This window comes from Oncorhynchus gorbuscha, linkage group LG02 (genome assembly GCF_021184085.1).
Source record: "Oncorhynchus gorbuscha isolate QuinsamMale2020 ecotype Even-year linkage group LG02, OgorEven_v1.0, whole genome shotgun sequence".
Lineage (NCBI taxonomy): Eukaryota > Metazoa > Chordata > Actinopteri > Salmoniformes > Salmonidae > Oncorhynchus > Oncorhynchus gorbuscha.
The window spans coordinates 16178129-16192305 of record NC_060174.1 but is presented as its reverse complement, the minus strand read 5'-3'; the positions used below and the strand labels follow the sequence as shown (position 1 = coordinate 16192305).

Sequence of the window (14177 nt, the reverse complement as noted above, 5' to 3'; positions counted from 1 at the left end):
AAAATCAATAAATATATCTGAATGTTTGGCTGGTTAGCTTAATGATCCTGCTTTATGGAACAGCCAACAGATGGGAACTGATGTCCTGCACAGTATACACAATAAGACAAAAATATCACTCCATGGTTCTGAAAAACTAGGCTAGATCAAAAAGGCAAGATGCAAATCAAGATTGTGTGTTGTATGAGGGCAGTTAACCAATAGGAAAGAGACGCAGGTTTCAATGTACAAGGACAGAGAAACAAAAGGTGAGAATGAACCAAAAAGGCTTTATTCAATTTATATTAGAAACATGCATAAAGCTCTCTGCAAGCATGCAAATGATCATGTTCTCCATGGAAATAAAAAACCAGCAACCTTCTCAACAATGGTCAAATATATCAGCGGTTCCCGAGGAAATGTATACAAACTCATATTTGCCTTGAAATGTAAAAATGCACAACGAGCAAAACAAATAGAAAATGTGAACAAAAAAACTTGCGTTGACATAAGTAATTCCGAAAAATGTTCAGTACTTTGATGGAACAAATACTGGCAAATTAGCTGTGAATTTTCCTACTAATTTCTGGCTTTGTGACATACCCCTGCTGTCAAAAGAAGTGACAACCTTCCCAAAACAAGCAACTCAGCTCTGCAAGCTATTAAAATGCTAAGGAAATGTCATATAGGTCAGGATCTAACACAGAAATCCCCCCAGGTCATGCAGCTGTCCTCATTCATGGTGACGTGAATGACATGGTCTTGTTTCAGCCCGCCAGCATCAGTGACCCTCAGATTAATGTAGAAGTTTCTCTGCTCCCTCATGGCCTTGAATGTCAATTCAACCACAGTTCCTGGGACAGGAGAAAAATAGGACACATTTCAACTTTGAATGTGAAGAATGTTGTCAAAAGAACATTCTTGGTCTGTTGATATTATTCTGAATACAAATGAACAGACTAATGTAGAGTGAATGTGAAAAGCAATACACACCTGTTTCGTCCATTTGGGCAGCGCAATACATATTGGACCCTTCCAGAAGTTCTACACTGAAGGCTTCAGCAAAGCCTGGCCCGTCTCTGTCTGTCACAGCCAAACGCACTAGACGGGGGTCTTGGTTGCAGAGCTTCAACGGGGTGTCATCAATAGTCGGAGCATTGTCGTTTACATCTTCCAGCTCTATCAGAATGGTTCCAGTTCCAGTTGCAGGGATTTCATCTGATAATCCAAAACAAGATACTTTTATCAAATGGGGAAATGAAGAAGTCAACTAAACGAACCTTGTTCCTTGGTTGAAGCCTGCTGGTGAACAAGATTACAACGAATTCAGAATTCCACCTTCGATGGCGAGAATGAGAACTCTGTATTTGCCATCTTTGACAAAGGGAGACTCTCTGTCCAGGGAGTGTTTGGTTTTGATCATTCCGGTCTCACTGTTGATGTCCAGCCATTTAGCAGGATCTCTGTCCATGCGATACCTAGAATATACAGTACATTGAGTTAAAACATCACCATTCACAAGGCTTCTTGCAATCTTAATGCATATGCATCTGAATGTACTTTATCATAAAGGGCATGTATATCATTGAATTGACTTAGCAGCATAATGTATCTGGGGCAGCACCGTAGCCTAGTGGTTATATTGTTGGACTAGTAACCAAAAGGTTGCAAGATCAAATCCCCAAGCTGATGTAGCAGTGTGATGTTGTTCCTCTAGATTTTGCACCAAGTTGCACACAAGGACCAATTCAAATAGGCCATGTCAAGAGGGGATTTTAATTCAGTGTATTTTTTTATTTAATTACAGCTGCATAGCTAATGTTTTTGTTTGGTGTACAAACACTTTTTCATATCAATATTGTACATGTGATTGTAAAAGTTTTGTATATTTTTGTTTGGTCCATCGCAGGTTACCTGTATTTCCTTACCCCCTTATTGTTTTCTTTTGCCTGACCTTCAGCTGGTAAGGTATGTTTTCCTTGGCTCCGAAATTGTTTAATATTAAACCGTCATAATGTTACACAATGTACTGTTAGGCTACCATAAGTTTGTTACAATGTGGATAATATAAAGATTTATGTTAACAAGTTTCACAAAGCTCGCTAACTAGGGTATCTATTGTAACTTGTGAGTACTTGGGACAGTGTTTGAGTGAGTTTCCATGTGCTTGCGCAGGTGCCTGAGAGCTAGGACCACGCCAAGGGTTAACATAATGTATGTTGTCTCTTCGTGTGCAGGTATGTCTTTTACTTTGTCTGAATTATGTTCTGTATCATTTTGCTTGTGTTGTATGTTGTGCTGTTGTGCATTGAATGTGTGCAAGCAGCACCTGTTATTTCCTTTTGGCGCCCTTTTGCCTGACTTTCAGCTAGCAAGGTGCCTGAGAGCTAGGACCGCACCAAGGGTTAACATAACGTGTGTTGTCTCTTCGTGTGCAGGGCAAATAAAAAGAATTCAACGAGTAACTAGTTGTGGCAGCGTCCTAATTAACAGTACACAACACAGAATGAACCACGCTACACTGACAAGGTACAAAATCTGTCGTTCTGCCCCTGAACAAGGCTGTTACCCACGGTTCCTAGGCCGTCATTGAAAATAAGAATTTGTTCTTAACTGACTTGCCTAGTTAAAAAAATATTTTTTTTAAATCGATCTCCACATTTATACCAGGACCTCAACTGAATGAAATAAATTGCAGATAAAATAAAGTTTCATGAACTCACATGAGTTTATGTGCCATGATGTCTGGATCAATGGCTGTATACAGAACCAAATCACTGTCCACTGGCAGGTGTTCAGATATAGAAACAACCTTTTCCACTGGGTCAAAGACAGGGGCATCATTCCTATCCTCCACATTCACCTGGACTGTGGAGGTGGAGGTGGGCAGGGGTGTGGCAAATGGGACCTCATTCTCCACAGTCACCAACAGGGTGTAGCGATTGTCCTTCTCAAAGTCAAGGGGCTAAATGGGAACGAGACACAGCCAGGTTCATGACACAATGACAAAAACATCAACAATTTTGTCAAATATTTGTATGGTTCTACAGTGAAATTCAGACCACAGTCAAATACATATGTGCTGTAACTTGGCTCCATTCACATACTCATCTGAACAAAGAAACCAAGCAGGTACCTTGGCTGTGGTAATGATTCCTTCCAGTCTACTAGGTCCAGTGTTTACAGTGAACATTCCACCTGGGTCTCCATCTACAATCCTGTACTTGGTGGCCCAGTTGGAAGAGTGTGGCTCATCTCCATCACTCACTGGCATTTTGACCACCAGGGCATTCACTTTGTTCTCTGGGACAGACACCGTGTTCTGGAAAGAAAATACATGAAGAGAACATGTGAGAAGATGTGCTGTATGCCATTTATCAAGTTCAAATTTTCATCAAGTCAGCTCCTTCAAACAAAATATTTCCCTCTTCAAGTCACCTTTACTGTTTAATGAGCGGTACTGTTTGCTGATTGTACACTTACCAAAGACTTCTCAAATTGAGGAGCTATGTCATTGCTGTCCGTTACAGTAATTATGGATTTTCCGAAACATGTCAGACCATTGCCCTCCAAATCAGCAGCTTGGATTTCCAATGTATATTTTGGAATATTCTGGAAAATGACACCAGATGGAGCACATTGTGAAATGTAGCGGTTACTGTAAGTTAAAATTGTATGCTAGTAGTGTAGCCACTAACCTCTCTGTCCAGTCCAGCAGCATTGACCCGAATCCCTCCTGTGACAGGGTTGATGACAAACATGTTGGGACTCGGCAGTTCAGGTTCCTGATTTATAATGGTGTATCTGACATCAGAATTGGCTGAGTCAGGCTCATCTGCATCGGTGGCTGTGACCTCCATGACCTCAAACCCTGAGAAGAAAATATTTCAACATAAATGATATTCATGGATGACAATAAAACATATTGAATATTGATATTGTACTTTTATTCTAAAACTCAGCTAAGTATATTTGACTCAATGTTGACTGAGACACACCTGGTAGGGATGCTTCCGGGACAATCCCTGTAAAAGGATCTTGGGTGAAAACTGGCTTGTTGTCATTCATATCAATTACTTGAACAATAATCTCCATTGGCTCTTCTGCTCTACCCGCACCAACTGCAACAGCATGAACCAAAAGCTAAAGGGGAAAATATAGAAAAATGTTAAAATAACATGCATTCAATGTTATAGAATTCAAAAGGCAAAACAAACTGACATTACCAGATATTTGTCTTATTTACAAACATTACCAAATAATAGTTTTTTCTCTCTCTGTCCAAAGGCTGGGTCACATAGAGAATCCCAGAGTTTTTGTCCACAGTGAACAGTCTCATAGGGGGTTGATCTGCTCCAGAACCAGTGATGCTGTACAGGATCTTCACCTCTTTAGTTTCGGTGGATCTAATCTGAATGTATAAATATTAACAATGTTAAAACCAGAACAAAATCCTGAAACAACAATGTTTTCTGCCAACATAAATCTACAATCACTCACATGCACCACCTCCTTGGGGAAAGGGCCTCTTGCGTTCTCTGGGATGTTGATGGGAGGAATGACCCAATCCCCTTTCCTTCTCACCAGACCTACCAAAGGCTTTGGAAACCCCAGAACTGGAAGACTTGCAGGATATTTAGGCTGTGCCAAAAATATTTGTACAAATTAGAAAAATTAGACCAGCCCTATGATTAGAATTAGAGGAATGAAACTGACACTAAGTTTTAAGATCCACATTCTCACCTGAGAGGCAATGCCAGCATCCTCATGGCCGAAGCCCTCTGTGAGGAGATCAAATGAATATGAACTGTTTAAAAGCAAACTATTCCACTACAGTATGTTGCTACTACTCTGTATAATGCAATATAATATTCTAAACAGTCAAATAGGTCACCCTCAGTTTCTTCCCCTCCAGTCGGTGGATAGTCAAAGCCATTTCCTGACTGTAAAGTCTCAGACATTCTCCCCAGGGCCCAACCCTGAGGTTTGAAGGAAAAGGAATATTGAAAAACATGATCTACACTTCCCTCTATATGTTATTGGACAGTGAAGTTAAATGGTTTTATTTGGCTCTACATTCCAGCCTTTTACATTAGAATGTTTAATATTAGGTGACAATACAGAATGCCAGCTTTTATTTGAGCATGTTTTCATATACATCTGTTCCCCGTTTAAAGATGGAAGCACTTTATGTATCTAGAAAAAAGCTTAAGCATTTGGACAAATTCCCTTTTTGTGCCAGTTTCATAATCTAAACCAGGATTAAGCCTTAATGTGTACTAGTTAAAACGAGTACATTTAAGTATAAAGGCACAAGGCGAGACCCAGATACAGGAGGCAGATGGATTGAGTCTGATATTTATTGTATCCAAAAGGGGTAGGCAAGAGAATGGTCGTGGACAGGTTAAAGGTCAAAACCAGTTCAGAGTCCAGGAGGTACAGCGTGGCAGACAGGCTCAAGGTCAGGACAGATGGGTACAGAGTCCAGAAAACAGGCAAGGGTCAAAACCAGGAGGTCTAGTAAAAGAGCATCGAAACAGGCAGGCGCACAGAAAACCCACTTGTTGACTTGGAACATACAAGACAAACTGGCACAGAGGGGAAGATAACACAGGGATATATACACCAGGGATAACAAGCGACACCTGGAGGGGGTGGAGACAATAACAAGGACAGGTGAAACTGATCAGAGTGTGATATTAAGTAGCTTTCATGAATGTGGCCTAAATTTGGCGTAGTTAGTAGGAGACTATGGAGTCCTGGAGTAAGGTAAGTAAGGTAAGTAAGTCTAAATGAGAACACCTGAGATTAGCCAGAGGATTTCATGAGAATGAAATGAAATATCTGAAGGAAGAACATGAAATGAAGATGAGAATTCTACAGGTTGAATTCGATATGAAGTTGGAAGAGAGAGGCAGTAACGAGACAATTGTGATTACCAACCACGGTGAACAATATGACATGTAAAAAATAAATGTCTCGTTGTTTGGATATTCAAGAGTGAGAGTTTTGTTGATCACCACAAACCACATTTTAAACCAGCCTTGGTTTAGTCACTCATTTAAATTTTGCTGCACACTATTTTAATGTTGTACAGAACAAAGATTATCAAAGCAAAGATAAGCCATAATGAATACATTCCATATTTAAATGCATCTCATCTAGTTGAAGATCTGCAATGTGAAAGCAACTGTATGCAAGTCCTCGTTGGTCATTGCCTGCCTCAGCCTTGGGCATATTAGCTTGATCCTGATCTTCCATTGCAATGCTGCTTCAGGTAGTTGTGCAGCACAGCTGTAGCAATGATCACATTGCAGCATCTTTTTGACTTGAAACGAGGTGTATTGCGTAAACACTGGAATTGACTTATCCATACTCCAAACATACTCTCGTGCGGATATGAGCTTGGTTGTATCTTTGCTGCTCAGCGGTTGTGGGATTTATGTATGGCGTGAATAAAAAGTTACTCTGACCATATCTGTGACAAGAGATGAAAAGAATCTGCCCACTCCATCAAGCAATGGGGACAACAACACAGGGCATTCACGGGACCTCATGGAACCATGGACCGCACCTGCAGAAACTGGACAACGGGGGGAAGCAGAGGAGATACCTATCATAGACTTCTCCCAGCTGACGCTCGACATACCTCCTACGCCACCTCCAGTGGTAGAAACAACCAGCTGGTATGATTGAGTAGAATCAGCCAACAGTAACACGGAAGCAGCAATGTGAGAGTCAGTAGTGCATAACCTTAAAGGGTAATAATAGGAAGCTTCCGTTTAACACACAGGCCTGAGATTACGTAGGTCTACAGCCCCAGTGGGAACTTCCCCTTTAAAAATATATATAAAGAGAACAGAGATCATAAGACAGTATGATCCTCGTTAACATGTGAGACAGACTTCATATGGAGGATCATCATAGCTAAATGTACTATTGCACTATAAGCTTTTTGTTAGACTATAACATTATTAGAGAATTGGATTATTTTGTCTATGTACTTATTGGATCACTATCTGAATATACTTGGTTGAACTTGGTGACCCCGAGACTGAGTCTAAGAAAAACAGAGGTAACCACCTCTTGAATACAGACAAAGTGGCGGTCACTCAGTGAGACATCAGGTACAGATGTGATTGGCAATACAAGGAAACAGCAAAATACCAGTTACAATATATTGAGTCTATACACAGAGTTGTAAGTTACTAGTATTAGGATATACGCTTTTTGTTGGACTAGAACAATATTAGAGGATTGGATTATTTTGCCTATATACTTATTGGATCACGATCTGAATATACTTGGTTGAACTTGGTGACCCCGAGACTGAGTCTAAGAAAAACAGAGGTCTAACCACCTCTTGAATACAGACAAAGTGGCGGTCACTCAGTGAGACATCAGGTACAGATGTGATTGGCAATACAAGGAAACAGCAAAATACCAGTTACAATATATTGAGTCCATACACAGAGTTGTAAGTGTATTAAGATATTAGAATTCGGAATCTAGCGCCGTAGCTGCGAGAATACCGATTACGGGAAAGTGACCAAGGGACTGAGCATTTAAGGTAATTGAACTATTTTCGCTATTTAGTCAATATTGTTAGAAGTGTTAACGCATTTAAAGTTTTGCAATATTATCTGGCATAGCTTAAAGCATTAAGGATTGATTGAGCATTATTGTTGTATTGAGAAACTGTAGAACCATTGAATTGTAATGATGTGTATAAGACAAAAAACAGAGTGACTTAATAAAAGCTTGAAACTTTGACAACTAGGCCAGATTAACGATCTGGAGAGCAAACGCCTTTGACACTCTCACTGAACAGAAAGTGACCCTGGTTATAGGTTAAAGTGATTGCACTAAAGAATATTTCATTGTGTGGACAATAATATATTTTTAAGGAAGTCAAGACATATGCCAATACTAGTTTCCGAGTGACTACTAGCTGACGAGCATAATAACTACTAGGAGTTATTAGGTATTGATATATACATAGGTAAAGATAACTTGAGGGTAAGGAAATATAGGAGGAATCCATAACGCTTCATAATATTTAAATAGGAGTATATCTATCCAAGGCCTCATACTAGACCGGACAATAAGGGAGTGACGAAGAAATAGAAGGGTTGGTAGGGCCGCACGGCAAGGCCCTTGTTACAATGAAGTAACTAAAGTCCCAAAGTACTCTGCCCAGCCAGAGGACGGGGTAGAGGCTTTTGCTGCAGGCATTGGGCAAAAGTCAGCACTGTGACAATATCCACTGTCACCAAGTAGTAGTCCACTATGTTGTCCTCTCTGAAACGAGGTACACAATGAAGAGCTGCATCTTTCCAATGGGCAACAATGTTTGAAAACTCTAAATTAGGTGTGAGTACACCCTGAACATTGATGGAAAACCAATTCTTACAGTTCCTGTACTCCTCATCATCAGGAGTTGATGGACACTTTATGGGAATGTGACATCCATCTATGCATCCGAACACTCCTGGGAAGTGCCTATATTCATAGAATTGCAATTTATAGTTGTCTTGGCCAGCAGCATCAGGAAACTTGATGTAAAGGCTCCACAGTTTACAAATGTCCCAGCAGACTTTAAACTCTTCTACACAGTTGCGTCACTGGCACCACACAAATCAACAGTTTCACGATGAAAGATTCCAGATGCCAAAAACCTCAAAATGATCAGAACTTGGAGAGAATTGGCTAAAGGCCTTCCTCTTTGAGACCGAGAGGAAAGTCTAGGCTTAAGCAAAGATCTCTCCAATGCATTTTCTTTCTACATACGAAAGAGGTCTCAAAGCTAATTCATCAAAGTAGTTTAATGGAAATGCTAATGTTAGCTCTAACACAAGCGAGCGAGCTAGCTATTTTTAGATGCACGCACAATAATATATCAGATACAGATATTGTGACCACTTGGAGCCTGATTTTTTATTTTTTTATTTAACTAGGCAAGTCAGTTAAGAACAAATTCTTATTTACAATGATGACCTAGGAACAATGGGTTAACTGCCTTGTTCAGGGGCAGAACGACAGATTTTTACCAGAGATACAATCTAGCAACCTTTCGGTTACAGGCCCAACGCTCTAACCACTAGGCTACCTGCCTCCCCTGCCAAGGCACGGGGACGTCAGGCGGGTCTGCCAAGGCTGGAACTAGCAGGACACAGTTCAGAGGGGCTAACATAAACCCCAAGACTGCGACAGGCAGCAGACATGGACTGTAAAGACTGGAGGGGGCTCCCAGGGCATCATTGGACAGCAGCAGGCTGGACAACAAAGGATGGACTAGGCTGTTCCCACCAGACATGGACCGGAGATGGTGGTCGGGTGGACTGTAGGAACCTTCCATCTTCATGACCGCTTCTATGAGCTCATCAATCTTGTCACCTGGCTGTGTAAACACAGTGTGTGCTCCGGTTGTCACTGGCAGTCCACGCTCAGGTCAACGCTGATCCCGGTGATATCTGGTCTAGGTTCGATGCTGATCTTCAGGATCTCTGGTCGAGGTTCGGCCCTGATCTTGGCGATCTCTGGTCGATGTTAGCTTGAGGTGGGAACCCCGGTGTATTAGCACCCCGATGAAAAGGCTCAGGCTCTGTTCTCTATTCTGCTGGTCAGCCTGGGTGATGAGTTGTGGAAGGGGAAGGTCATTTTAAAGGTGGTATGTCATGTTTCGAGTGCTCAAGAGAACCCTCTAGCTGCTCTCCCTCGTAGGAGTGGTAAGTGAATGTGTGTGGTAGTCTGTTCCTTGACTTGTAGCCATGCCATAATTATCAAGATATTGTGGCAGGTGAGCTGGTCGGTGCAGATGGGCCACATCTTGTGGAAGATCTTCTCTGTTAACTGGCATCCTTGGGCTGTAGCAGTTACTGGATCCGTATCGAAAGGACCAGGAAAAATAGGTGGGGCAACGCAGGCGCCGGTTTTTGGCCGGTAGCTACCACCATAGGGTGTCCTTCGAGGAAGCATTATTTCAGTTCCAGGTTTCAAAAATGATCCACACACACACAAAACCACTCTAACAGTAATGGTGTCTAACAATGATTGTGATTCTGAAAACAAAGAGGTAAAACAGACTATAGCACTGATACTGTATGCAGGACATGACTAACAAGCTGGCACAGGCTTGTATATAACAGCACGGGCTGTACCACTGTAGCAGGAAATGTGTGTTCACATGACAAGCTACACAGGCTATGGAACTTGTAGAAAATGGTAAATATACTAATGTAAACAATGCAGTATTGTAAGTACGTCTTAAATGACTTAAATGTAAATGTTCACAACATGAACACATTTACCATGAGCGGTGTACACAGAAAATAGCCTAGCAGCACTCGTGAGAACTGTGGTTTATCGCTAACAGGAATGCTAAATAATAACGCACTCTGATGGATATTCTAACACTAGCGAGCTAGCTAACAATCTCCACATAAATGTTGATTACAACAATAGGCAATCTTAAACTCCGAAATCAACAAGACATAAACATATTAAGGCACTTATTTTTAGATGTATGCACAGTAAAATATCAGACAGCTAAGGTGTGTGACCACAGGAGGAAGAGTAGTAGGAGTGCTCGTCCTGGTAGGGAAAGCACGTTTCTGACATCTTGCCTGCTGGTGCTGGGGTCCTACACTGAATATCCCCGGAATTCTATTGTTGATAGGCTGATATAAAACTGATTGGTGTGACATTGACCAATAGGAACTAAAATAATGGTGAATAATATTTTGTGCCATTTTGGAGTCAATTTTATTCTAAGTAAGAATAGAAAATGTTTATGAACACGTGCACTTTTATGTGGATGCTACCATGATTATGGATAATTATGAATGAACTGTGAATTAAAAGGTTACAGAGGCACAAGGATCATACCCCCTAAAAAACTGTTGAACTGACAGTCACTGGAGGCCATCGGGGTGTGTACATGTGAGGAACTTGATTTAGAGAAGCATGGGGACACGCTCTTGAAGGAAGGGGTAGTTTATTACATTAATCAGCTTTATAACCCGTGTTGAGCCTAACCGGCATACATAGGCTGCGTGTGAGTTTCAAATTTGGGGTAAGCATTTTCACCATTAAAATGCTAACTTCCCCTGTTATTGGTAATGATAAGATGTTAGAATGTTTGTTGTAGCCTCTGAAAGGCATCTTACTCATCATTATTCATGATTTATTCATGATTTTTCTTAATCATGGTATTATCAGGATTTATTTTTGAAATGTTCAGAAACATCTTAGAAGGAAATTATTCAAGTCACCATTCACCGTTTAGTTCCTATTGTGCAAAACATAACATTAAAACACCAAAAACAAACTGCAAATGCATTCAAGATTAGAGTCTGAAACTTGATGTAGTCATTGCGTGCAAGGAATATGGGACCAAATACTAAACCTTTGACTGCTTCTATAGACTATAAGAGAATTTGTCCAAATATTTATGACTTACTAACATGGGGGGGACTAGATAAATAAAGTGCTTTCATTTCTAAACTGTAAAACAGATATGTATAAAAGAAAAACTCAAATAATAGGTGACATTCTGTACTGTCGCCTCATCTGACACATTTGATCTCAAGTCCAAAATGCTGTAGAATAGAGCCAAATTTAAATTTTAGCTTCAATGTCCAAAAACAAATTGAGGGGATTGTACTTCACCTGTCATGTCAAAGCGGTACAGAAAATGATATCATATGCATGCATCTTTATATGTATAAATGTTGTAGAGTATATAAGCACTTGTGTCCCCACATTCAGAAAATATTTCATTTCTTGATTTTACTTTGTAGTAAACATTAAAATATAGACCTATTCATTAGTCAAATTTAGCCAGAGCTCACCCAGATCAAGAAGATGGTGATGTCATATGCCATCAGTCGGAATACTAGTAATTTCAACAACTGATTAATATTAAAAACGTGACAAAATAACTCAATTCAGCTAAAGCGACTCTTATCATCAACCAATTTTTGCATTCAATGTCAGTTTGCCACAACTTCCTGATTGAAACGAAAAGTGACACTTCAAAAGACCACATGGTTATGAATAGTTGCATGGACTGAAATATATTGCAAAACTATCACTACTACAGTATTGAAAACTACTTAAGTTTTACAAACAAGGCATCAGATCTATAAACTAATGACTGGACAAGTAATCAGATGAAGGGCCACGATCAGTAGGGCACAACAATGTTTTGAAACGAAAAGCAGAAATGACACTGTCTTGCAGTCTTGGTAAAAAAACAAATGACCAAGAGTGTGTTGTGCATGTTTGCAGATTCAAGGGTTGCGTGGTAGCCACAGGCCACTGGGTACAACACATAAATAAGAATTTGTTCTTAACTGGCTTGTCAGTTAAATAATGGTCACATAAATCAAATAAAATATAATTACATCAGGGATAATTGGGAAATATTTGGTTGAGATGATCAATGCGATTACAACCTATATTCACCCACTCAAAAAGACAGTTGAATTTCCAATGTTACGCTTTTAACCATTTTAAAAGTACAGAAAAATTCAAATGGGAATACAATGTCAGATATTTTGTATATTTATACAACAGATTCATGTGTTGTCACTGTGCTTCATCTAATAGTAGAACCAAATGACCTGGATTGCAGATGAGATTACATTAAAAGTACATGGTGCAAGTGATCAAATCAAAGGCAGGGGGTGGCAGCATCATGTTGTGGGAGTGCTTTGCTGCAGGAGGGACTGGTGCACTTCACAAAATAGATGGCTCATGAGGTAGGAAAATTATGTGGATATATTGAAGCAACATCTCAAGACATCAGTCAGGAAGTTAAAGCTTTGGTTGCAAATGGGTCTTCCAAATGGACAAAGACCCCAAGCATCCTTCCAAAGTTGTGTCAAAATGGCTTGTGGACAACAAAGTCAAGGTATTGGAGTGGCCATCACAAAGCTCTGACCTCAATCCTACAGAAAATGTGTGGGCAGAACTGAAAAAGCGTGTGTGAGCAAAGAGGCCTACAAACCTGACTCAGTTACAGGAAGAATGGGCCAAAATTTACCCAACTTATTGTGGGAAGCTTGTGGAAGGCTACCTGAAACGTTTTACCAAAGTTAAACAATTTAAAGGCAATGCTACCAAATACTAATTGAGTGTATGTAAACTTCTGACCCACTAGGAATATGATGAAAGATATAAAAGCTGAAATAAATCATTCTCTCTACTATTATTCTGACATTTAAACATTCTTAAAATAAATTGGTGATCCTAACTGACCTAAAACAGGGAATTTTTACTAGGATTAAATGTCAGGTATTGTGAAAAACTGAGTTTTAATGTATTTGGCTCAGGTGTATGTAAACTTCCGACTTCAACTGTACGTGACAACTCAGACCTCATAACCGAGGACAGCTTAATGTTATTTTTCGATTTTTACAAAGCATTTGACACAGTGGAGCATCAGTTCCTCTTCCACTCCCTTGAGCAAATTGGCTTTGGAGATTTTTTCTGTAAGGCTATTAAGACTCTCTATAAGAATGGTAACAGCTCTATCAAACTAAAACATGGCACCTCACCTAGATTTGAGTTAAAGAGAGGAATTAGGCAAAGTTGTCCTATCTCACCATATCTACTTTTTATTAATCATCAAACGTCTTACAAATTATTTATATAATAGTACAAGGTATTTCCATAGCTGGTTAAGGAATGATTATAAGCCAGCTGGCTGACGATACTATACTTTTTCTGAAAGACGCTAGTCAGATTCCCAATGTGATTGAATCCTTTTCCAAAGAATCTGGTCTATATCTTAACATTGATAAATGTGAACTCATGGCTGTCAAAGATTATATGTCACCCTCATATTATGGTATTACAGTGAAAGAAGAACTTACATATTTAGGCATAACCATTACTAAGGATCAGAAGTCTAAAGGCTTACTAAATTTTAACCCTCATATTTAAAATAAAAACAAAAAATAAACAGAAGAAGCTAAATAAATGGCTACAGCGAAACTTATCCTTAAAAGTAAGAGTCCTAATAACCAAGGCTGAGGGTATCTCTAGAATAACATATGCCGTTCTATCTTTATATCTTGATGGTAAAATAAGAAAAGAGATAGACCAGATGCTTTTCAACTTTCTGTGGAGAAACCGTACCCATGACATTAGGAAAACTGTTGTAATGAACACTTATGAGTATGGTGGGCTGA

The 14177-nt window shown here is 39.8% G+C and overlaps 1 protein-coding gene across 1 annotated transcript; it reads right to left on the bottom strand.

The window, feature by feature from the left end:
• Positions 1 to 249: 249 nt before the first annotated feature.
• On the bottom strand, positions 250 to 11988 carry LOC123997841 (B-cadherin-like). Its single transcript, XM_046302445.1, has 13 exons — positions 11832 to 11988; positions 4874 to 4958; positions 4723 to 4760; positions 4480 to 4620; positions 4235 to 4390; positions 3978 to 4122; positions 3678 to 3850; positions 3463 to 3591; positions 3116 to 3301; positions 2703 to 2944; positions 1318 to 1457; positions 973 to 1197; positions 250 to 833 (listed from the first exon to the last, which is right to left on the bottom strand). Exons 1-13 carry the CDS (start codon positions 11862 to 11864, stop codon positions 670 to 672), a joined length of 1857 nt encoding a protein of 618 aa, XP_046158401.1. The 5' UTR covers positions 11865 to 11988; the 3' UTR covers positions 250 to 669.
• Positions 11989 to 14177: the final 2189 nt, after the last annotated feature.

Coding starts and splice junctions, on each gene's coding strand:
- LOC123997841 (XM_046302445.1), bottom strand. CDS start 11,864: ATGGCATATGACATCACCATCTTCTTGATCTGG. Junction 4,959..11,831: donor TCACCATCTTCTTGATCTGG/GTGAGCTCTGGC, acceptor TTCAAACCTCAG/GGTTGGGCCCTGGGGAGAAT. Junction 1,458..2,702: donor ATCATGGCACATAAACTCAT/GTGAGTTCATGA, acceptor TGTATATTCTAG/GTATCGCATGGACAGAGATC.